The 24,655-nt window shown below is 41.4% G+C and overlaps 1 protein-coding gene across 10 annotated transcripts in view; it reads right to left on the bottom strand.

The window, feature by feature from the left end:
• The window catches only part of PCDH15 (protocadherin related 15), a 695,403-nt gene that overhangs the window by 78,310 nt on the left and 592,438 nt on the right, over positions 1 to 24,655 (bottom strand). For all 10 annotated transcript variants that reach the window (XM_065068175.1, XM_065068177.1, XM_065068178.1 and 7 more), the window contains 3 exons: positions 15,692 to 15,808; positions 3,117 to 3,257; positions 345 to 457 (listed from right to left, as the gene is read on the bottom strand). In XM_065068175.1, the coding sequence (XP_064924247.1) occupies positions 345 to 457; positions 3,117 to 3,257; positions 15,692 to 15,808 (371 nt within the window). The remainder of the gene's footprint in view (positions 1 to 344; positions 458 to 3,116; positions 3,258 to 15,691; positions 15,809 to 24,655) is intronic.

The raw sequence follows: 24,655 nt of genomic DNA on the forward strand, positions 1-24,655 counted from the left end.
TAATTCCATACAGTCATGCTTCTGGTGGACCTGAGCGTTGACTGCTCCCTCCTCAGAGCACCATCCAATCCTATTTCCTAAAGAAGACTTCACATCAGAAAATATTTTATCAGCTCTAACTACACAAGGCTTTTGGTGCTTGGCTTCAAACTGTATTTTTGTCTTCCTTCTGTGAGCTAAAGCGAACAGCAAAAGGTACAAAAGTTGAGGTATACACCAAGGAAGCACTTCCACACTGACAAGAGAGTATTTTCACAGCCCACATATCTCAGACGAACCTTTAGACAGGAACTTATTTCAGCTTAAAAACTAACAACTGTAATGTGAATGAGTAAATGCTCTACCTGTATTCATCCTGGGTAAACCGTGGAATCACTGACGGCTGCAAAACAGCAATTTCTACAGTTGTGGTGTTGAACTTCACAGGATCCCCATCATCATATGCAATGACCACTAGCTATAAACAAAACCGAAAATCACTCTCTTAGTATAGGCAAGAACATCTTTTATGTTGACATGCAACAATATTTCTTATATTTTCAGGGTCTAACAAGTCGAATGAGATTTTCTTTCACTGCAAATCATACATTGGATAAGACTAGATCAGAGGAAAAAAGGTGACAGCCATCTACAAGATGAAACAGCTGCTAGAAAATTTACAGAAACACAGGAAACTGGAATCAAATACAACAGTCTTCTACAAATACGTCTCCAAAAGACACTGCCAGCTTCAAGTACATTTTTCAGGGGATTCCACATCTAATCACATGCTGTCCTTACTCAGAACTCCAGAATCAATTTCAACTTCTTTAAGGTTATATAGTACAGTTCTATACCTTACGCAATAGAAATATTTTAATTGAAAAACCACCTGTAACTCCCAATAAAACAAACAGAGTAAGAGCTAGGTAAGAATTCAGTGTTGCTGACTTTAATATTTAAAACTGAGATCTGATATCAAACAAAAAAAATTACCATTACCTCTCCTCCAGAAAATCCTCTTAGAAAAAAGAAAGATCTTTGCTATGCAAAAACATGGACAAGGTCAGAAGACCTTCTTGAAGGGTGGCCCATTATAAATCTTCTGCTTTTCTGATCTTTACTCACATCTATTTGTTTATTTAATGTGCACCCTTCTGCTGGCACAAAAAAATGCCCCTGTTTTCAGGTTTCAAATGAAGGCAAGCTATCTGCTAGCAAAAGGATGAGAGACCAGCCCGCTGCAGATGAACTCACGGGCAGCTTTCCAGTTTCCTCCCTCGCTAAATCTGTCCGTATTTCAGGAGGTCACTAGATGGAGCAGGTCAGCACCTCATTCTAGCAAAGGGTTTCCAACTCATTTCTACGAGCCCAAGCTATTCTCTGAATAACTTCTTGTCAGCAAAGAGACAGCTACAACAAAAGAAGGCTTTTTTCCAGCCATTATATTAGGGAACTCATCAGTGCAAGATGACATAGTGGCAGAAAGTATGAGTACGTTAAACATTGACTGGAAAAATTCACAGAAGATTCATTGACAGATACAAGCCCCATGATCTAGATGGAAATACCAACTCAAGGTCTCCAGATCACTGATTTCTGGAGTTTGTTTCTGTGCCTCTTCCCCATAGCATCTGTATTTTCTGAAAAGTAACGCTCTGCTACATTTACCATGGGTCTGCCCAAACACAGACCAGTCATCAGAAATGCAGCTCCATGCCCACGTGCGCATCGCCTGCGTGTTACGTATCACAGCTTCGGAAAACAGCCACACAAAATAATTACTGAGAAATAAAAAGTGCAGCAACAAAAAAGCAACACTCTGGTGATGCTACACAAGATATTTCTCTTCCCCTTTGAGTTTTATTATGTTAGTTAAAAATTGAAAAGAACTCAAACTAGCAATGTCCCAAGTTCCTGCGTCAGTCACAGCATAACACTGCTCAAGCGTCAGATGGTGGACTGCTTTATTCCTTATAATCAAAAAGTATGCAAATAAACCTCTCTTTAATCCTCCTTTCACAGAATCACAGAATTGACTGGGTTGGAAAAGACCTCAGAGATCATCAAGTCCAACCCTTGGTCCAACTCCAGTCCATTGACTAGATCATGGCACTAAGTGCCATGTCCAATCTCAGCTTAAAAACCTCCAGGGCCGGTGAGTCCAGCACCTCCCTGGGCAGCCATTCCAATGCCTGACCACTCTCTCTGCAAAGAATTGCTTTCTCATCTCCAGCCTCAGTTTCCCCTGGCAGAGTTGAAGCCCATGGCCCCTTGTCCTATTGCTGACTGCCTGGGAGAAGAGACCAATCCCCACCTGGCTAGAACTGCCCTGCAGGTAGTTCTAGAGAGTGCTGAGCTCACCTCTAAGCCTCCTCTTCTCCAGACTAAACAAGTCCAGCTCCCTCAGCCTCTCCCCATAGGGCTTGTGTTCAAGTCCCTTCCCCAGTCTTGTTTTGAAACTAAATAAGTGAAAGAAGCAAAACACACCTTAATGACCATACAGAGGGCTGGCAGTTTTCAAGTAGGGAAACTACATATAAACCCCCATAGATTGTAGATACTTTTTTTTTTTTTTTTTGCTTACTGACACACTTCAGTTTTCATTTTTAACTGCTCCCTCCACTCATGGATTCAAGAGGGGAGATCTGCCCCAAGGATTTTGATTAAAATCATAACTTACTGCACACTAACTACACTTGAGACTCTTCAGGAACAGTAATGACACAACAATAATTTAAGTGTCCTTAAAGCCAATGTTTTTACATTACAGTACTTGTGAGCAGGAGGTCCCCAACTATCCCACCACACAGTAACATTCTTCACAACGTATCTTGCTATTCTTACACAGTTCTTACAAAATTGCTACGCTGACAGCCCTGTTGAGATCAGTAAGGGAACTTCCAAAAAGTGAGGTTTCCTTCAGCTGCCTCCCTGTCTCTTCTGCCTTTCCTAACAGTAGCGATCATATCTATTCATGCCATTTCTGAAATAAAAAAGGCACAAAACCTGTGCCAACAAGAAATTAAGGAAATAAAGAAACAAAGTAAAATTTGCAATAAAAAGCAACCAAGAGAAACATGAAGGTGAAAGGAATTCCATCAAGAGGAGGCAACGTTTATTGACAATATACATACCTTAAACACTGTACTTGGCTCTTCATTCAGGTTTACTCGGGTAACTACGCGTCCTGAGTTTTCTTCCACATCGAAAATGCTGGCACTGTAAGGAAACTGGACGACGTCTACTTTGTATCGGACTCGACTTGCTGGTGTGCCCTGGAAGGCAAAACCAAACCAACTTGCTTAATTTGTGGGGTTTTACACACCTCATAAAGTTAGTGAAGGATTAAAACAGCACTGGCAACCAGACCATCACAAACAGAACTTGCTGTCTGTCCTTCTCATAAATGGCTTTGTTTCTGAGCATCCCTCCTGCCTCCTCCCAAAACACCTTACAGTGTCATCTGAGAGGTTCAGCAAGAAAAACAACCACAGCTTTGGAAAGGAGAGAGCTGGAAAACCTTTCTACTTACATACAGACAGAAGCAGCGCTCCGTTTGATAGCTACTGACATTTTTAAATACGAGAAGATGGGCACAGCTTAAGGTTGCTTAATGTGCCTTTCAAAATATTTTAACAAGTTATGAAAACTCCTTTGAAGTTCCAAGAATTTCATAGTACTCTAAACACTCCAACGCTTATTCAGCTTGTCCTGGAAGTTCCAGTGTCCTGTTGCTGAACATAGGAAGATGTGTGATAGATTTTCTGAAAAGGTCACGCTACAGTTCTGCATACAGGACAGCCTATGTTACAATTCTTCTAAAGGAAATGTAATGAGAACAGCACTGACTTGCCTGGGTAAACCCACCTTGCTGCCTAAATCCACTTCTTTACATACAAATTTTACTCCTCTTCAAAGCACAACGCCAGAAAACAAACAGGAGAATGTATTTGTCTGATCAGTAGGAACAGAACACGCAGTTTTGCAAATGGATTTTAAGCAGCCCTGTGATGAAGCTCCATGCTATTCAAACCCTACTGCAGTGACAAAGAATGAGCACAAGACAGCTCGTGGATGTGCCACAAATTCTCTGCATGTGCACACACCCAAAAATACCAAATTGAAAGGGGAATCAGAGGAGGCACTGCCAGAGGGTATAATAGATGAATTTTTCAGATCAGTAACTCAGCATTTTCTAATAAAAAGGCTATTTACCCAATTTAGCTGTTTTAACACTAACTGCCTGAAGTGAAGTCAGTGCTAACAGAAACTATGTACCGAACAACTGTAAGAAAAACGGGCATCAAAGAAGTGGTTTAAGCAAAGAAAGGAGGTTTTTTTGCACACTGATGTCTGAATATTTTTCAGCAGACCAAAGTCTGTGTTACCTGGATATGCAGGCACTTGGGATGTTTCACAAAACTCAAACTGGCTTATTCGCTAAATATATTTGGGAGTAGATTCAGAGAAACCCTTAAAAACTCAGGTCCTACCATCAAGAAATTTCAGTTTCTTAAAGCCTCTGAGTCTAGACCTCAGATTAAGTTTTGACCTTTGCATTGTATTTAAACAGACAAAATATCACAGCCCAAAGTCTCATTAATGGAAATCGGTGGTTTTCATCTATATTCAATAATGCAATACAAAGCAGCTTTGCTGTTACTGAGAATATATTCAATGTCCTATATTAGCTACTAACTACAAAGAAACAGGAAATTTACTTCTGGAAACAGCAACAGTTGCAAAAGTGGTTTAACCTCACTAAATAATATCAACATTTTGTTCACAACACACTAGTGCACAGAAATGCTCGCTCAAAATCCTTGGTTTAAACTAAAAGCTCTACTGGAATGGATTTAGCCTAAGTATTTTCCACCATGATGGCTCACGTGGGGGCAAGATTTTGCCACAGTCACTTCTGGTGAGTGGTAGGACCGGCCAACCAACAAACCCAACTTCGATGTCAGACAGGTGACCTTTAGGGAAGAACATCTGTTTGAATCAAAAACTACCGGTCATACTTGGATTGATGGTGTCAATTTTACGGCTGCTAAAATGGCAAAAAAAACAGAGAGAGGACAAGGCAGTTGGGGCACCTCAAGTCAGCAATGATTCAGAACTGGGCCTGCCAGATGTGGTTGGGTGATGGTCAAGCAATACACGGAAGATCGTGTTAATAGTTAAAAGTACTTTATGGCACCATGCACACTAAAAGAGTGCTAATCCCTGAAAAGATGAGAAATTGCGGAGATCACAGCATAACAGAGGTGATTATGCAACTTCCCTCCTGGCATTCTCTGATTCAGTCATTTTTCTTCAACATGATAATTAAGAGGAAATTACCTGCTGAAATCCACTCGGTTTGGTTTCAGAGTAATGGGCCTCACATTTGCTGGGAAGACTACAAGCTATCATCATCATTAAACCTGCGCACGCTAGGTAATTTGTTATTAAATAAACAAAAATCTCATCAGGCTATTGTGACTATCAAGTACACTTTTCTCCTGTCATTTCTGAAAATAACAAAACAGGGATTTATTTCTTTATTTACTCGATTTTGGCACCAACATAATTAGAAAAAGCTCTGGAGAGATTTCCCAGGGAAATCTATTTAGAAGCCAGTTTGAATTATCTCAAATATTAATCATCTTTCACCTCTGTTCTAAATTAATTTAGATGCATTCCTATGTCTATAGCAAAACTCAAATATAGCAGATAATATTTTCAAATAAACCAGAGAGCAAGGATTGCACTTGACAGGAACCATTCTCTCAAACCAAAGCTTCCCTGAGAGTTCAAGACTAATAAGGAACTTAGATCTAAAGCTCATCCATCTTCAATTAATTCTTTATTATTGCTGCATAATTCCACAAGTTCCCCTTTCCCCTAGGGAGACAAGATTCATTTGTGACGCAGCTGACAGGTCCGGAAATGTTCCCAATGTCATTTAACTGTTGAGACAGGTTGTGGAGACACCGGAATGCAATAAAGTCAGGAAAAAAGGCGAAACGTGGTACACAACAATAACTACTTTGGTACGTTTTCATGTGCTTTGCTGAAAGCAATTCAAAAGGCAGGTAGGAATCGTTACTCCCACTATCCAAATAGGTAACAGAAGTACAAAACCAGGATGATCTGGCATAGGAAAAAGCAGGAAAAAATGTATTTCCCTTCAATTTGCAGTTTGCTCCTGAAAATCCCAGATACACATCTGGTAAATGAGCTGGATTTTATGCCTAAATACAAGTATGGAATAGCAGCATAATGAATACATTTATTTACCAAATCCCTTTGTACTCAGTGCCACGTTCTGACTGAAGTCAGAAAACTTCTGAGGGTATTATAGATAAAACATGAAACTGGTAAGGAGTTGAATAAGTTACCTCCATCTTTAGATTTCGCCACAAATCTGAATGACTTGCATTGGGAAGAGTTCACCAAGGCAAATCTTGTAAAGTTAGTTCTAGGGAAAATAATTGGAAAGTGATGCTAAAACCAAATTTTACAGGCGGCTGCACGTGTTCTTTGTAACGTGCTCAGAGTACAGTAACAGATACAGATGGGGCAGAGCACAGAGTACGCAAATGATTCTGGTGGATCTTATACCAGCTATGGGTTGTTGAACTTGCATATTCATTTATATAAAGTCTAAAATTTTGAGTATTTTATTCTTTAGTATGTAACTTAACAGAAGGGCATGAACTTCCGAGTTAATAAATGTGGAAATTCTGAATTATTAACTATAATAAGCTGAACACAAAAAGAACATGACTTTTAAAGCCATGAGATAAAATTACTTGAAGAACTCATTGAATTTGCAGGATGTTTTCCATATGCAAATCTCCAGCAGACACTATGAAATCCAACAGCAATAGTTTTTAAAAGATCAAGCCCTGGACTGTCTGAAAATGCTTTTATCTCCAATTAAAGATCTGTGAAATTTCTAATTAAATATCTGTTGGCATCTTACTTTCAGTGAGTGCCTGTGAAACAATAAGGGTAATTAGTCTCAATTTGACAAAAGGGCTCCATTGAACAAAAACCTTACAAGGTGTTATGAGACTGGATAAACCATTAAATTGGATGTTCTGGAGCTCTGGAAGCCGGCTGCTCATTAAAATTAGTGTTCTGCATCTGTTTCTATTGACATTTCAAATCCGAATATGCAGGGAGATTGCCCACGGAAGAAATATTCCAGCTTTTACACACACAAAAAGGAAAAGCAAACACCCCAGGTTACATCAATCCTGGATATATTCACCTTCTGACAAAGAAAGCAAACAAACTAAGCATCTATCAAACAGCTCCTGTTGCTCTCCTTTCAAAATATCTGGAGGGTTAAGAGCTTAGACAACACAGTCATAATCATCTGGCATCTATCATCACCAACCACTTCAATAAAGCATTAGCTGGTCATCAAAATGAAAACTCTTCTGTTCTCGAGGACGATTTTGGGTGTCACAGGAAATAATCAAGGTTTAAAGGTCTCTCATCACCAAAACCTTCCCGGTCTCGAGATTAATCCAAAGCTTCAAGACAAACCATCACTCTGCTGTACATTTGGTCTGATGATTCTGCAGAGCCACAAGAGTCCTTTTGCTTCCCTTTCTCTTGCTCCTGAAGTGATTGTCACCATCATTTTAATTCAGATTACACAGTAGTTTGTGTAGAAAACAAAGATACCATGCCTCCGAATTTCTTTGGCGACAAAGGATCATCTGTTTGCCCAAAGCCATCCTCCTGACACTCACCCTTTACATATTGATCCCCATGAATGAGGTCACCTCTCAGTCTCCTCCAAGCTAAAGAGCCCCAGCTCCCTCAGCCTTTCCTCACACGGGAGATGCTCCACTCCCTTCAGCATCTTGGTGGCTGCGCTGGACTCTCTCCAGCAGTTCCCTGTCCTGCTGGAACCGAGGGGCCACAACTGGACACAATATTCCAGATGTGGTCTCCCCAGGGCAGAGCAGAGGGGCAGGAGAACCTCTCTGACCTCCCGACCACCCCATTCTAATCCACCCCAGGTACCATTGGCCTTCCTGGCCACAAGGGCCCAGTGCTGGCTCATGCTCATCCTGCTGCCCACCAGGACCCCCAGGTCCCTTTCCCCTACACTGCTCTCTAACAGGTCATTCCCCAATTTATACTGGAACCTGGGGTTGTTCCTGCCCTTTAAATAACAAGACTCTACACTTGCCCTTGTTCTATTTCATTAAATTTTTCCCTGCCCAGCTCTCCAGCCTGTCCAGGTCTCTGATGGCAGCACAGCTTCCAGTGTCAGCCGCTCCTCCCAGCTTGGTGTCATCAGCAAACTTGCTGACAGTCACTCTGTTCCCTCATCCAAATCATTGATGAATATACTGAATAGTACAGGCTCCAGTACTGCCCCCCTGAGGCACTGCACTAGATCCAGGCCTCCAACTGGACTCCGCCCCATTGACCATCACTCTCTGGCTTCTTCCCTTCAGCCAGTTCGCAGTCCACCTCACTATCCGATTGTTCAGACCAAACTCCCTCAGTTTAGCTGTGAGGATGCTGTGGGAGAGTGTCAAACACTTTACTCAAGTCAAGGTAGATGATGTCCACCATTGGCCTCTGCCATCATCCATCCATCTTGTTATGTCCTCATAAAAGTCAATGATGTTGGTCAAGCACGTCTTCCCTTTGGTGAAGCCATGTTGACTGCCCCTATTGACCTTCTTATCCTTGATATGCCTTGAGATGGCACCAAGGATAAGTCATTCCATCAGTTTCCCAGGGGAGTCAGACACTGACTTTGTCTGGGCATTGGGGAGACCAAGTGTAAAAAAACCTTAAAGTATCTCTGAGAGAAATCAAAGGTACATACACCCGCATTAGCTAAAACAAAGCAGTATTTAAAAATAAGGATTTTTTTACAGGGTGTTATCACATCTCCCTTAGTTGCTGGAAGTACTTTTTTGGTAGCCCTGGCAGAGATGTGGTTCCTGTGGCTTCCCAGCCCCACAAAACCCTCACAAAATTGTGCACCACACCCAGGACACCTGCACACACCTCCTACCAGTTTGGGCTTTGTCTTTTCATCTGATCACAGCCTTCGTAACAAAAGAGCCAGTGGATCAATGGAGTTCTTCCAGGACACAAAGCAAGGAGTTTGAAAGGGGGAAAGAACTAGGCTTCTCACTTATATTTCTGTCTGGGGTTACACAGACATCCCTTCACACTGTGTATACAGCAAGTCAAACCCAGCTGGGACTCGCTGGAGCAACTCTGACGCCACAAATACAGCAAAGTGGACAAAATACGACAAGTGAATTAACACTGGAAAAGAGGAAAGGAGAAACTATTAAAAACTTAAACTGATATTTGCTTAAGACAGCCCTTCAAATCCTGCCCCAGACTTTAGTGAAAACAACTGGTTTCTGTGTTTTAAATAACATTTCACTAAGGACCTGAAGGAATAAAACTATCAGAAACCTCTCAGAATAAGATTTTTTTGACCAGTTTGAAATCCACAGGTCAAAATTTTTAAAAATATTAAAAAATACCTACGTGGAAGCATTTTTATCTAGCATAGATAATTTTTGTTATTAATTAGTAAGTGTTAAAAGCAACCAGAAGTCCATTGGGGTTTGCAACCAAACGAATCCTATAAATACCAGCTGCATACTAATGATGGCTTAATGTTTTGGGCATCAGGGTGGTATAGTTAAATTAAGAAAATTACACATCATTATCACGACTCAGCCATGCATTCATTTGTTCACACACACCCATTCACACATGTAAGATACACCAAGCTGCAAATAACTTACTGCACAGAGGTTTGATAAGGGGACGTTTTTTAAAACAAAACCAACAAGATAACTTTTCATCCACGTCTCAATTAAGTTAATCACACAGGAATTCATTTAAGAGGAAATTCTCTTATCCCTGTGACTATTTTTGGAAGCCTATCACAGTCACTGGTGGCATGTCCTTCCCTACGTGCTCTAAGGTTCTAAATCACCGAGGAAACACACAGCAACTGTAAATCACAAAATTCTGTACCACAACCTCTGCTCTCTCACCTGCGTGACTTTTTGTACCCATGCCACCCTCACTGACCACTTAATTATTGCGTTTGTATTTATGACTTGTCCTTTAGAAGCCAAAAGACACAGACAGAACCATGAACTTTCCTCAGGAGCATCATTGACTGACCACTTACAGTCAAAAAGTAACACAGTAGGTAAAATACTTGTTAGTATTTTATTACAATTTCTTAAGGCTGACTTCAGTGGCCTGAAATTTTTCTCTACCTTTTCCATGCCTGTCCCTGCTGCTGTCACCTTTGCTGTTGAGGGACTAGGGGAACAACAAGGCAATCCTGTGACAGCCCCAATCTAGCAGCTCGACGGTGGAACGGGCTGCGAATGGTGCCTGTGGGGTGAAATGGAGAGCCAAACTCCACTGACAGCAGCCAGTATCTCCTTCTTACTCCAAACCTGCTCTTCTGCTCTTGGGAAATTCAAATTTGCCTTATCTGCAGAGAAATCACATGCAGGTGCAGAACATTTCAGATTCTTTTTCACAGCATCTGTGTTAATTTTATACTGCAGAGCAAAGCTGGGGTTTGCAGAAGACAGCGGGCAGTCTCTGAAGAGCTGAGCAGGTCTGAAAAGCTTTTATTGCAGATGATGAAAAAAAAAAAAAAAAAAAATCGAGCTTGACTTTTATTCTGGGCTGAGTTCAGTGTTGCCAGGGGAATAGTCTACATTACTTGTAAAATGACAACAGAAAAATTTTGGCTTGGGTACTTCAAGTTTGCTGCTGACACCAAGCTGGGACGAGTGGCTGACACTGGAAGCTGTGCTGCCATCAGAGACCTGGACAGGCTGGAGAGCTGGGCAGGGAAACATTTAATGAAATAGAACAATGGCAAGTGTAGAGTCTTGAATCTGGGCAGGAACAACCCCAGGTTCCAGTATAAGTTGGGGAACGACCTATTAGAGAGCAGTGTAGGGGAAAGGGACCTGGGGGTCCTGGTGGACAACAGGATGACCATGAGCCAGCACTGGGCCCTTGTGGCCAGGAAGCCAATGGTACCTGGGGTGGATTAGAAGGGGGGTGGTCGGGAGGTCAGAGAGGTTCTCCTGCCCCTCTGCTCTGCCCTGGAGAGACCACACCTGGAATATTGTGTCCAGTTGTGGCCCCTCAGTTCCAGCAGGACAGGGAACTGCTGGAGAGAGTCCAGCGCAGCCACCAAGATGCTGAAGGGAGTGGAGCATCTCCCGTGTGAGGAAAGGCTGAGGGAGCTGGGGCTCTGGAGCTGGACAAGAGGACACTGAGGGGGGACTCATTCATGTTTACAGATATATAAAGGTGAGTGGCAGGAGGATGGAGCCAGGCTCTTCTTGGTGACAACCAATGATAGGACAAGGGGTAATGGGATCAAACTGGAACACAAGAGGTTCCACTTAAATATGAGAAGAAACTTGTTCCTGGTGAGGGTGGCAGAGCCTGGCCCAGGCTGCCCAGGGGGGTTGTGGAGTCTCCTTCTGTGCAGACATTCCAACCCGCCTGGACACCTTCCTGTGTAACCTCATCTGGGTGTTCCTGCTCCATGGGGGGATTGCACTGGGTGAGCTTTCCAGGTCCCTTCCAATCCCTAACATTCTGTGATGCTGTGACTTCAAATTAGTTAGCCTCTTACAAGACCTGCCCTTATTTTCTTAATAGACATATATTTATTTTCCTGAACTGATAAAATAGATGTATTAATACCCTGCAAATAAGACTCCACCAGCTTAAATACCCCAAACAACTAAAATATTAGTGATCACTAAACATATTCTTTCCTTAAGGTAAGTTTAGAGGAAGGTACTCCTGCTGAACAGAAAAAAAACATTGTGCATTTTTTAAAACTATTTCCAGTGAATTCATATCAAAAACTACTCTGTAGCACCACTTAACATCAAAGCCAGCTCCAAATAAATACAGATTTGCCAGGAGCATGAAACATCTAAATCGGCTGGCTCGGTCAGAAAAAGAAACAAAGCCATTCACGCCTCATAGTTTTCTCTATCTTCTTTTTTATCTTAAAAGTAAAATCTATCAGCCATCAGTTTGAAATAAAATGCCAACTTTCAAAAACTGTTTTAAAAGCTTTCCTCCATAGCTGGCTAACTTTTATGGCTACTGTATTCATTAAATGCCTAATGGCAGCTTTATTTTTAAGTCTTCATAAAAACCAAAGAAACGCAACAGTTAATTCTGCAGAACATTATCTCAACGTTACTGTCATATGCACCCAGGCCTGTTATAACGGTAATAAACAGGATCCCACATTCAGTGATTTTGATCTCTCTCTCAAGCATGAGCAACGATTTCTCCACGGAAGCAGGAGTGATCCCCACGTCTTTCAAATATAAACCACTCAAAACCGTGGAAAAGAAACACATAGAAATAGCTGAGGAAACGGCCAGTTTCTGCATTTATCTGTTCAAGTGACAGTGACGGAAATGTTAGAAAAGGAGAGTTCAGGAGGGTGTTTTGTTTTGTAAATGAAGAAGTGAAAACTGCACTAAGAACAGTTGCAAATACATGTTAATCAGCTTCTGAACTATACTGTTTCATTCATTAGCTCAGCAATATCTTATTCTTTAATATTTAGACACTTTGAACCCAGGGATTATAAAATGGAGCTTGTATCAAAGCAGGCAAATACTTGATCAAGACCAAAATATCTTGTTGTAAGGCAATAGATACTATTAAATAAAAGCTGCATAAAAAACCAGAAGTTAAGAAGTGATTCTATAGCACAAATGTTTTGGTTCTTTTTTTTTTTTTGATCCTCAATAACCCTTTTATGTTGAAATTTCCATGGAACAGAAATGCAACTTCTTGCCCAGTTTCATTGACCCTTTACATCCTTTTCTGCAGGTGTTTCCACAAGGTCAGTATGACAAACCTGATGGAGCAAATACATCCTGGTGCAAGGGGCAGAGCGCGCTCCATAGGACTGTCACTGATGAACCTGCTATTTTCGATTTCTAAAAGCCCAGTTTCCACAGTCCTGCACAGCCAGTTTTCCCCACTGGCAGATCACTCTGAAGTGACTCCATGTGCGACATGGGTAGAGCGTTTCCTTTTGAAGTGTTTGCTGCAAACTGCTGGGGATGCGAGCTCTGGAACAGAAATGTATTTCCTACCTCCCTGGTTCCAAAGTCATTCACAGGGAGAGCAACAGAAAAGCTTCTTCAGCTAAAAAGCATCTGCTGAACTCCCTGCAAAGCTAAACGCAATTCAGACACATTTCTGTCAAGGCAAGGTTTACTAATCTTGTGTTAGTACTCCGGCAGTGTAAGCACTTTATTCAGAAAGAAATGTTAGCAAAATGAGCTAATATTTTTGTGCAATATATGGTATAAACACAGCCTTTGCAGGCTTCTAATGCCACCTAGAAACCTTGACCACTTTGATCTCAATTTCCATTCTGTAATCCCCAGGATATTGTTCCTAACATATGGAAGAATAAGACATTCATGAAATGTGACAGTAAAAGTCATGCACAGAGCAGAATCAAATAGTCTTAAGTCAATTTAAAAATTCTTTTCCAGCAAATAGCTATGAGCCTACCTTCCCCTGCAAGTCACTGTTTTAAACAGTGACTATGACAATGCTGGAAACCTAGGCCAGGTGCGCCCCAGGGAACAGCACAGGAGGGTCAGACAAAGCGCCTGACTTCCACAGAGCAAAAAGGCCATGGGAGCGAGCACATAGGTAGGCCACAAAAATACGAGCACTTACCAAGCCCTCTGAAGGGCTACAGCATGGAGTTCTACATTCCAGACTTCTACAAGGCTACCAGAGACGTATGCCCTTGCTTCGGTGCAACAGTTCAAGCCCAGCACCAGGTGATGTGGGTACAAGTCTGGTTAACCTTGTACGTCCATTATTTTCACAGGTGCTGCCTTTGTTACCTTAATAGCAACCTCCTGGCTTGGAAGATGTCCACACACCTGCAGACATGCGCCTTTTTTGTCAGGAACTCTGGCCAGTCTCTTTCCTCACTGGTATGGTATTTCACATGGAAACAGAGCTGAAGGTTTGAATCCTTCAGTCTGCAGAGGGAAGGCAGCGTAGACCTTTAACATCCCATGGAAAGGATTTTCCTAGCGAGGTTAATACAACAGGATGCAGAGGGAGGAGAGCAGGCACTACCACTAAATCATCTCGTTCCTGCCACACACCAAAAGCTATAAGCACCCCGAGATGTGCCTTGGAAGGAGACTGTAGGTGCCCGCCACAATGAGAACGGTCCTAGGCTATGCATTATTAGAAGCATCTCTAAAGCAACACTCTAGAAATTCCCACTTGCCTCTGTGATCAGTTTATCACACACACATGCTGACTATGCTGCTTTTAATTAAGCAGATCTGTGCTTAACATGTTGGCTGGTTGGGACCCTATTCTAATGCGCCTGTGCTCTATGGAAGGAGCTTAACACACACCTCGGGCTTCATTCCATAAGCAGGGCACTCAAAATGAGGCACCAACATCTCTTAGTGCTCCCCTTCAAAACGTCCCAGGCACACCTCTCTCCATTGCTTTTGTTTACTGCTCAAATAATGTCTATGTCCTCTGCTGCCACATACCTTAAATACTCTGTAGCACTAGTAATTGATAACTACTGCTATTCATTACCTGCTTGATGATACTACTGTCTTTCATATACTTTAAACAAACTACAGTCCAGATCTTCAGCTGTTATAAACCACCTTAAATGCCTCCACGTTCAGTAATACCTCACTGATACCTATCACCTGCAGGTGATTTACTTACCTTGGTGCATTAGGACACTTTACAAGGGCATAGCAGCCTGTCCTTACAGAAACACTGCCTTAGCATTTCTGACTTGGGTGGTAAATAAATTACTATGTAGCGTATTTAGCTAAGCTACAGTTGATCTGTGTCAAAGCATTGCTATCAGCTTGAAATGTGCATGGCACATTCTCTCTGAACTCTTCTCCCTGAGGATTATTCTCCTTAATATGCCAAACACTGATAATTAAAAATTAGACCTGGCTGGCAGAACATCTTTGGCTCCTATTGTCCTCAGTGTATCATCTGGTCACCAACGTTCATCAACCTCTGATTACAAAAATCGATATTACTCTTCAGAATAGTTAACAAGTCAAGAATACATGCCCAGTTCTGTCAATCAAGTGCTTCCCCAGAGAAGAGTGATAAAAGCCAGCGGCAGAAATAAACCTTATCCCCAAAACAAGTGCACTCAGTTCAAATTCTGCACACCCACCAGGGCTGGTTGGTGAGCTGTGCAGCTCCACGAGACCCCGTGGTGCCTCAGACTGGAAATGCACGAGGACCGTGAAATCAAGAAAGCCATGATCTTACAAAGTTGTACTTTGTTACTCTTTAAGTTGCCGAACTCTACCAGACAGGCATGATTTTCCTTCCTGCCTATTCCTCTTACTCATCTACACCGTGAAGTTGAATAAAGAGCTTTCCAAAAATCTTCCCGACAGAAAGGAGCTTCAGAAACAACCATTTTAAATGCAGCCTCTGTCCGCAACGACAAAGGACAGGCTGACATAAAAAAATGTATGAGTTACTGCTCTGTGAAACTCATAATAATCACCTTTGTTGTTGAGAGAGTTAGATCACTTATGAGGGTTAAAGTTTTTCCCTCTTGGGTGCAGAGTATTAATAGAACCTTTTTGCTTACCGGAGGATCTTGATCCTCAGCTGAAACAGTAGTGATAACAGTGCCCTTGACCGCATCAGGAGCAACCATTCCCCTGTAGAGCTTTTTGCTAAATACTGGCGAGTAATCATTCATATCCTGCAAAACATAATTAAGAGTTTAGTTCTGAAGTTCAAACAGAATTACAGATGCGTTCACAATCGTTTTTTTCACACTCTACACAATCACTCCATCAGGAAGCCTATTTGCCATTCGCAGTCTCGGCTCTCAATTCCATTACCACCGTACAAAACCAGCACACAAGGGGAAGATGCCGACGTTTCACAAAAGAAATTCATGCGAGACAGATCAACAGAAGGAAATTCTGCAGCAAAACACAGGTTCCCCAGTAAACAAAGCAGAGTTTTCCATGACACCTGCTTCTCAAGCAGAGGGCCACAACATGGCTTGGCTAATTTTCTAAAATGAATGAGCTGCTGTTGCTTGACAGTGTTTGTTACCCCTAATATGCAATAAACGAAGAGAAAATCTTCTACTATTTCCGTTGGTTTTTCTGTTTGTTTTGCCTTTTTTTTCCAAATCAAACAAGAACCATCACATGCCTTCAGCACTTTACTGATCCACAAATGAAGAGCAGACTGTTGTTCCCCTTAAAGCAGAACGTGACCCGAGCTCTGTGGAGTGCAGGTGCCGCACATCTCTCAGGTAATCGCCACAAACAGTTCGCCAGAGTTTACGCAATGATGCCTCCACCTGTTGCACTGCTCTTTGTGCTCCAAATGCAACATGCTGATACTGGTCAGCACACTATGTTCCACAATCCTTCCAAAAATTCAGCCATACCTCATCACAGCAATTGAGAGCATAGTATAGATCTATATCTATGCCTATATATATGTATAAAAGACTGTTACATGTCCATGTAGGAAATGCCTGAATAATTAATGCATTCCATTCAGCTGAAAGGTCTGCAATTCAAGTCTTCAAGGCACTAGAAGTGCTTTTTCTCTGTTTTTCAAATTTTCAAAGAGACAACTGGATCATCAAAAAGTGACTACTAGGCAATTAGAACTGGGAGAGCATTCTAATTAAAACCTCTTGGAAAAACATTCCAATTCAAACAGATTACCTTTTTTTTTTCCCCATGGAATTACAGGTACTGAATCTTATAATTTCAATTTCTTGACCTATTTGTAAGAAAATAATTTACTTAGGTATGGAATATTAAGACTAATCTCCAGTGTGACAGGAAAAATGTGATACAACACCGCATGCATAGGCCTTACAACTGTGTAAATCAGGAACCGCTCTGGGTCATAGAGCCTAAAAGTCTTCCAGTGGGACACACAGAGAAGACACTTTCTGTCTTGAGAAGTTTCCTCCTCAAGGTAACAACCCAACACTAGGCTTATGATAACATGGTTTTTTTTGCAGCTTCTGCTTCCCATGAAGCAGGTGAAGTTTCAGGAAGAATCCAGCCTTTTGTCTGTATTTATTGCTTCATCTGAATCCATCTCTCTCTGTGTACCTGCAAATCTACAGCCATATCGGGTCTTTCTGCTTCGGCGTAGCTTCAAGAGATCACACTCGGCTGTTTGCTCACAAATGGCTGGGGAGAACCACAGTGTTATTTTTTTAATACCATTATGTGACCTTAGTGCCTGAAAATCTGTGACTTAAGGTACTGGAAAGCATAATCCTGTTTATAGATGATACACTATATCCTCTGCTAAAGAAAACTATTCAGTCATCCTACTTAACGCACCTATTTTTCAAGATATGTGGATCAGTACAAAATACACAGGAATACAAAGCAAAGCATAAAGTCGGACAGAAAGCCTCCTGCTTCTCTAGCTTATCTTTCCTCTAAGACAAGTTTTATGCACAATTGTGCCTCATAAACCTTGGCCAGGCTGACTGAATAGACTCCAAATATTTCAGTCATAACTAGGCAGAACAGCTCTCATGTGCTCACTGCAAATGTCCATGATCAATAACTGCTAGAAAGAGAATGGGGATTTTTGCAGGCAGAAGGTTTACATGCAAAACATGCAGATGACATGGATATGGGCTTTTTGGGGGGTGAAGTGACTCTTCTGGGCAATTCCCAATAGAGTAAGTAGAGATTTTGTTAGAGACATGCTGGAGAAATTCATGTATCATCTCCTTCAACTGGTATCTTATTTCTTCACATCTTAGGGGCAATTAAAGGTACCAAAAAGGTCACAAAATGAAATTATTGATTTTTCTGGCAAAAAGCACCACCACTAAAGATGGAATACAGTCTAGATCTGATTTTGCCATGGCACAGAAAGAAAGCACACTCTGTATTTCCTGCAAATAGCTCGAGAAATCATGGGCATGATTTGCCCCATCCCACCCTCCAAACCTGTGCCCCTGTGATCAAGTTCAATTTTCCTCATCAAGCTGGACTTAACAGTGAGTGCTGTTCAGTGTTCTCTGATAAATGCAGAGAAACCTCTTCGGGTTTTCATTGCAGAGGGACTCCAGGCAGAAAGATAACATTTAGAGAAAGTTCTGGGCTTCTGTCATGACTGAAGGTCAAAGACATAGACAGACATGTTTTTGCACAGCTAAATAATTTAAGATTACTCTATACTTGATGGCTTCTGCTTAAATACCGCTAAACTTGACTGTGCATAGAAATGGATGCAGCATATGAGTGCAATTCCGAACCACGGGGTAAGAATAAGGCAGTAACCTAGTAGTAGTAAGAAGTAGCGTAATCACCTTTTAAAACTGGGGCTCCAGTGCTCTTGTGGCCAGACTGCAGCATCTTAAAACTGTTCACGGTCCACTGCTTCCGTCACACAAATCCAGACACACACACAGATATGTACATTGAAAAGATAGGTAAGTAATTCTCTGTATATCTCACTTGTAAATACTTGGGCTGTGTATTTTGACAATAAGGTAGTAGCACGTATATGTATAGAAATACAAACCAGCCTTTGTGTCACTGCTCATCTAGCTGCAGGTTTATTATATTTTTACACATCTTTGTTTACAAAACAGAGTGAAAGTCAAAGCATAAAACCCCCCAAAGCTTTCGCCCTAGCATAGATACTCCTGATCTGCCACTTTGTGTTGGAGTTTGTTTCACATTGCTCACAGTAGGCAGCACATAGAAGCAGGACCCGAGACATCCTTAATATCTTTGCCTTGCACAAAGATTCAGAATCAAGCATGAAGGAAGCACAATATGGGAGAGATGCTCAAACATTATTGTTCTTGGAAATCCACATTAGTGCCTTTAAGAGCAAACAAAGACAAATTAAGATGTTTCTTGATGCCAACTGATTTATCAAGTCAGACATCACCCTTTGCACCTGAACAATCCTTCTTCCTGAACAACATCCTTACCCTCTGAACAACACACATCTCACTCAAAAGATTTCAAGGGCTGTTATTCAGCAAAAGGTTTGTAGGAAACAAATATTGACCTGTCTGCAAAGATTATGAAAATGCTGAACAAAAAATGTTGGTGAACTAAGATAGTCATCTAGGAATGCCAACAAGGAGAAACAACGCATGGGGGAGGAAAGGCATTAAGGAGCAAATCAATACGTAATTTAAAAATCATTAAGACGCTCACTAGCTGTAATGTACTAAGACTAAACAGGTGGTGACCATCGATGTGGGAGGGCAATACACAATTAGAGCAGAAGAAAAACACCTGCAGTACAGTGTTCCCAGTATAAAATTAACTTGTAAACTTAAATGGACTTCAGAAACTTCAATATCTTTTTGACTTCTGGGAACACCAAGAGACCTTTTGTACTGCAGTAAGTTAAGAACATAAGCATTTAGTTAGCAACAGGACAAGGTGGCATGGGCTTCAACTCTGCCAGGGGAAATTGAGGCTGGAGATGAGAAAGCAATTCTTTGCAGAGAGAGTGGTCAGGCATTGGAATGGCTGCCCAGGGAGGTGCTGGACTCACCGGCCATGGAGGTTTTTAAGCTGAGATTGGACATGGTGCTTAGTGCCATGATCTAGTCAATGGACTGGAGTTGGACCAAGGGTTGGACTTGATGATCTCTGAGGTCTTTTCCAACCCAGTCGATTCTGTGATTTATCATCTGGGTGAAATAATCCCCTCTTCCTCCTCATTCCCTAACCTCGGAAGGACACAAATCAGATTCTAATGTCTGCCTTCCTCCTTGCACACAGCTGCCACTCACCTTCACCCGAAGCACGTGCAGCTTGGGGTGTCCAATGTGTGCAGGGACAGGGACAGCAAGCAGAGTGATCCCAGCTCAGCCCTTGGGGTCCTGGAGTCACCAGCATTAGTCACAAACCGCACTAGCCCCAGCGTTCCACCCTGACTTCACAATGGATCCCACAGATCCACCTCCCAAAGGACCAAGGAGGGTGTGTGAAAATAAAATCCCACACTTTAAAACCCAAACCTGAGCAGCAGAGGATGGGAAGGTCAAGTGCAGCACGAGCTGCTCTGGCTGTCCCAGGATATTTGGAAAATCCTGCCTAAAGGAGGAAGGTGCATCGGGATTGCAGCTCCTCTCTGCTGGTTGCAGGGAGCAGGGCAGTTGTGATGAGACACAGCTGTGGCCCCTCTCCCTCCAGTGAACCACAGCTGCAGCTCATTACTCTTATGTTTCCACTAATAAAATGCAACCTTAAAACAACCGACAGACTCGTCTCATTTGAATATTACCCCTATTACCTAAAGAGTTTCTAAGGAATAATAAATGTTTTTGAAAATGTGTTTTGGTAGAAATCTTGTTTTGTAAGACAAAAAGAAAGAGTAAAAACCTAAGTTAATTTTTCATCAGCTATCTCTACACAAACAGAAGCAACTCCAGATGATACTTCAATATATTTGATAAACATATGTATATACACATAAATATATGCATGTATACATATCTATAGCTATCTCACATGCCAGAATTTGTGAAAATGCCCTTTTATTGTACAAAGGGAGCCCTGTTAGCATGCTGAAAAAATTGCTGCCTTTAGGCTGCCGTGCACTAGAGGGCAGCCCTGCCAAATCGGAGGGAACCTCCTCCTCCCCAACACCCACAAAAATCAACACATCTACTCATCCAGGTTTTAGATTTTTCAGAGCTTATAAAATCAGTCTTATTTCATAACAGCAAAATCTTATTATTAATCTGCTGAGCAGTTTCAGGGGGATAAACTCCTGTCAGAGAACACCAAAATCACAGATATCGTTGATTTATCAAGACCACTAAGAGAATCACACTGTTCAGAAGATTTTCACATTATCACCACAGCACCTGTCGAGGTTCCTGCCTGGGGAACCTGCACTACAAATGCAATTTGGCACAAAGCTTCCCTTCTTGCCTCTCTCTTGACCTGCTAAGCCAAAAGCATCTTATCATGAAGATTCTAAAAGCCTATGAAGAAATAGTTTTAGTCTCCTATTTCTGACCTGTTGACAAAATCACGAAGTTCGTTAGTTTCTTAAATATTAATATTACATTTTCTTGGTTTGCAAGTCGTTTCATAAAGCCTTTGTAAGTACATCTATGTGTTTTTCCTACCGCTTCTGGAGTGTGCTATTTGATTATACCTGCTGCTAGCAAGGTTTCTAGTTAACTATATCTGAGTGGAAATCAACATTCCTTTGCTCTAAAAATCAGCATGACTGAACAGTGTCTGAGCTAATAAATGCATATTAGGCATTTACAGCTTCTTCTGCAGTCTGCCAGCTTTTATCACAAGTGTAATAAATAGGAAAAAAAAGTGTTTTTAAAGTGATCCCTCCTTCCACTAATGTTAAATGTACATAAAATAAAACCCACAAAGGGAGAAAGTAAAAAGGTTTACTTCAAAGCATAGCCTATGTCACACAATGAAATTTTCAAACCTTCCCAATCTTCTTCTACAACTACAGATATGTATCTGTATATACATCTGTACCTATGTATCTGTAGTCTTCTGCTGTCACTTTGTTTTGAACATCTGCCACTTAAGTCTACGTGCACATTACCAGAGCTGGTGCCTTCCCATCTGAGCTGCCTCCAAGTGTTTAATAAGCCCCTGCTGTCTGGGGACTTCCAAGGGCACATTTAACATCCCTCTATTCCTATATCCATGCAGGAAAGGAGTGTTTTGGTATCACTGTACTAGAAAATCATTACTCCTTTCGTGCATTCCTTAAGCACAGTAAGATGTCACTCAAGGCATTATTAAAAAAAGAATAAAATTCTGAGATATTTTGTTACTCAATAAACAGAATTAAAAATCCACTGAAGGCCCCAAGATATCACAGCCCAAAGGGCACCTGTAGCCCTTAGCAGCTCAGCCTCACCTCTACACCCTGTCCCTGGGGCCAGGGCCCCATTTCAGCCCAGTTGGGTGCTCAGTCCTGCCCCAGTGACAGCAGGGGATACCAGCCCTGCTTCTGGCCGCATTCCCGTCGGCTCCTGGCCGGGCTCCCAGGACAGACCTTCCGCACGGAGCAGCCTCGCTCACACAACTGTCTCACAGTGATTTTCAATCTCTCCACCTGTTAAACATCAGTTCACAAAAAACCCAGCAAAGTAAGAAGGGAGCCCTTTGTAACAAGCACCCACAGAACTTCCCCTCTGCCGCAAGGCCTTACCTTGCCCTTTAACAAAACACTTTTTGGGCCCAAGCGAGCAAGTGCTTTAATTTTGCTGCAAGTATGCTTTGCAATGGGCTCCCGTTCAGCTTTACAGCAAATGCCACATGAGGGTTACAAGAGGGCAGAAACCCCTCCAGCACGGTGCTCACTGACGTTCACACGCGATGAGATCTGTTGTACCACCACCACATTTCAGCTGCAGCATCTGTGAATGCCTCACGTTCTCACCATGCGTTCCTCTGGTCCACGTTAACTGGTAACAGCCACTTGGCTCCTTCTGTAATTTCTCAATTTCTGCAAATCCTCACTTGATTATATTTCTATTATTAAACTTAGTAAGTTTCCAAAGCCTTGCAATGTGATGCTAATCAACCTTGTTCAGAACAGGACAAATGTACAAACGTAATATTAAATACTAAAATGCAAATTTCATGCGCTTTCATGTCATAGTCATCTTAAATTACATGATAGGCTAAAAATAATTTTTAAAGCTCTTCTGAAACGAAGTCCCTGGATTTGGAGTCACAGACTTGGCACTGAAACAACTGAAAATCTGAGCTGTGCATTCAGAAAACCAAAATATTATTCAACTATAATCCCTTTACTGGATTAACTTTTTTTCCTCTTCCCTTAAGCTCCTACCATGTCATTTGCTGCAGCAAATACAACCACAGACCTTTGATTTGAGCCAAGAGCTGATGGAGATATATCGATAGATAGATAGATATACAGATGTATATATATATATATGTATTATTATGCATGTGTGTAAACTGTATCTATTCTTTTGCTACGCAATCATGCAAAGCCGAGAGGATACTCCAGGCCCTAAAAACCCCTAACAATCCCCTCAAGGGCTACTGTAGGCAGTGAACACACTACCTAGGACCGGGACAACAACCAGGATCTTAAGACATCAAGAAAATTCTCATCCTTCAGCTGAAAGACTGGTATTACTAACTTAAATGAGTGATCTGTTGTAATTTACCCAGAGAGTTCTGTGAAGGGGTTTACAGTAACAGAATATTACACAGCCAAGTATATCCAGCCTTTCAAATCGATGGCAAAGGGATTAGAAATGAATAACTGTACAATCGCTTACCACCTATGAGGTAAAGTCATCCTTTTAAAGATATCTGCAATTTTGTTTCCTCTGTAATTTGTACTTTCATCAGTCAGTTTCTGTGATTTATTCAAAGAAGGTGAAAAAAAGAACAATTTATACTTCTTAATGTATATGATAAAAGTAACAGAAAAAAAATAGACTTACTACTGATCTCACTTATCCCTAGCTTTAAAACTCTTCCTTTTACAAATGCAATAACCAGTTTATTTTAATACCAATCATCATACATGTGATGGAAAACTACTGTGATTATTTCCACTTCAAATTCCATATGTAAAAGAGTGCCTTCAAAGCTGTGACTCAGGAAAAATGCAGCTTTTGGAGGGTGGAAGAAGTGAACTCATTTCATGGCACAGTATATAGCACCAGCCAAATTCACCAGATACCGGAGCAGCAAGAACTGCAAGTCCCTTCCCATTCTTTAGGCAACCTCTTTGTCTCCTACCTGTGCCACGAGTATTTGAAATACATTTTAGATCTATGTATCAACCACGGTGACTGACTTAGAAGGCCTGAGGTTAGAGAAGCTAATGTTGAGTAAATCTGAGCAAATTCAAAATCTTTGTGATGGTGCTGGCAAGATAACACAACAAACTGCATGAAGCAGCACTTTGAATTTCATCTTTAATTGGGTGTAGTGCTTCTTTGCACAAGGTTCTTTGTTTGAAGCTATGCAAAACACAGGCTTGTTAACAAGGTATAACTGCCTCTTCTTCATATTCGGTGCTCAGCAAGCCCTAAAGTAGCTCATAATATAAATTAAGAGACAATATTCATAGTGGAATATATGAGGTAATAAATGACTAGTAGATGACTGAACAGATAAGCTGAGATTGTAAAAAATATGTTTACTGGCACCATGGTCCAACACTATGCCTGTTACTCCATTAATGCCAATAGAAAAACAGATAAATAAGCAGTTCCGTTTTGTAGGCAATACAGCTCATTTTTTTTCAAGTTATGTGCTGCCACTGTGCTGGACTGTCCTGTTAATTCTTTAAATGGGAAATGGTTTTCATTACATGATAGAAAGCAAGGATTAACTTCATGGATGCAAATTTACTGAAAAAACATAACTTCCAATTTATTTTTGACATATTATAAACTGATGACGTGTTTGACCTTAACTGGTTCACTAACATCTTTTATCTTCCAGGTATTCTTCATTACCTGTATAATTTCTGGCAGAAAATCTTCATTATTATTGCAATTAAATCTCACTATAACATGAAATTCCAGCTT

This window comes from Columba livia, chromosome 6 (genome assembly GCF_036013475.1).
Source record: "Columba livia isolate bColLiv1 breed racing homer chromosome 6, bColLiv1.pat.W.v2, whole genome shotgun sequence".
Classification (NCBI taxonomy): Eukaryota; Metazoa; Chordata; class Aves; order Columbiformes; family Columbidae; genus Columba; species Columba livia.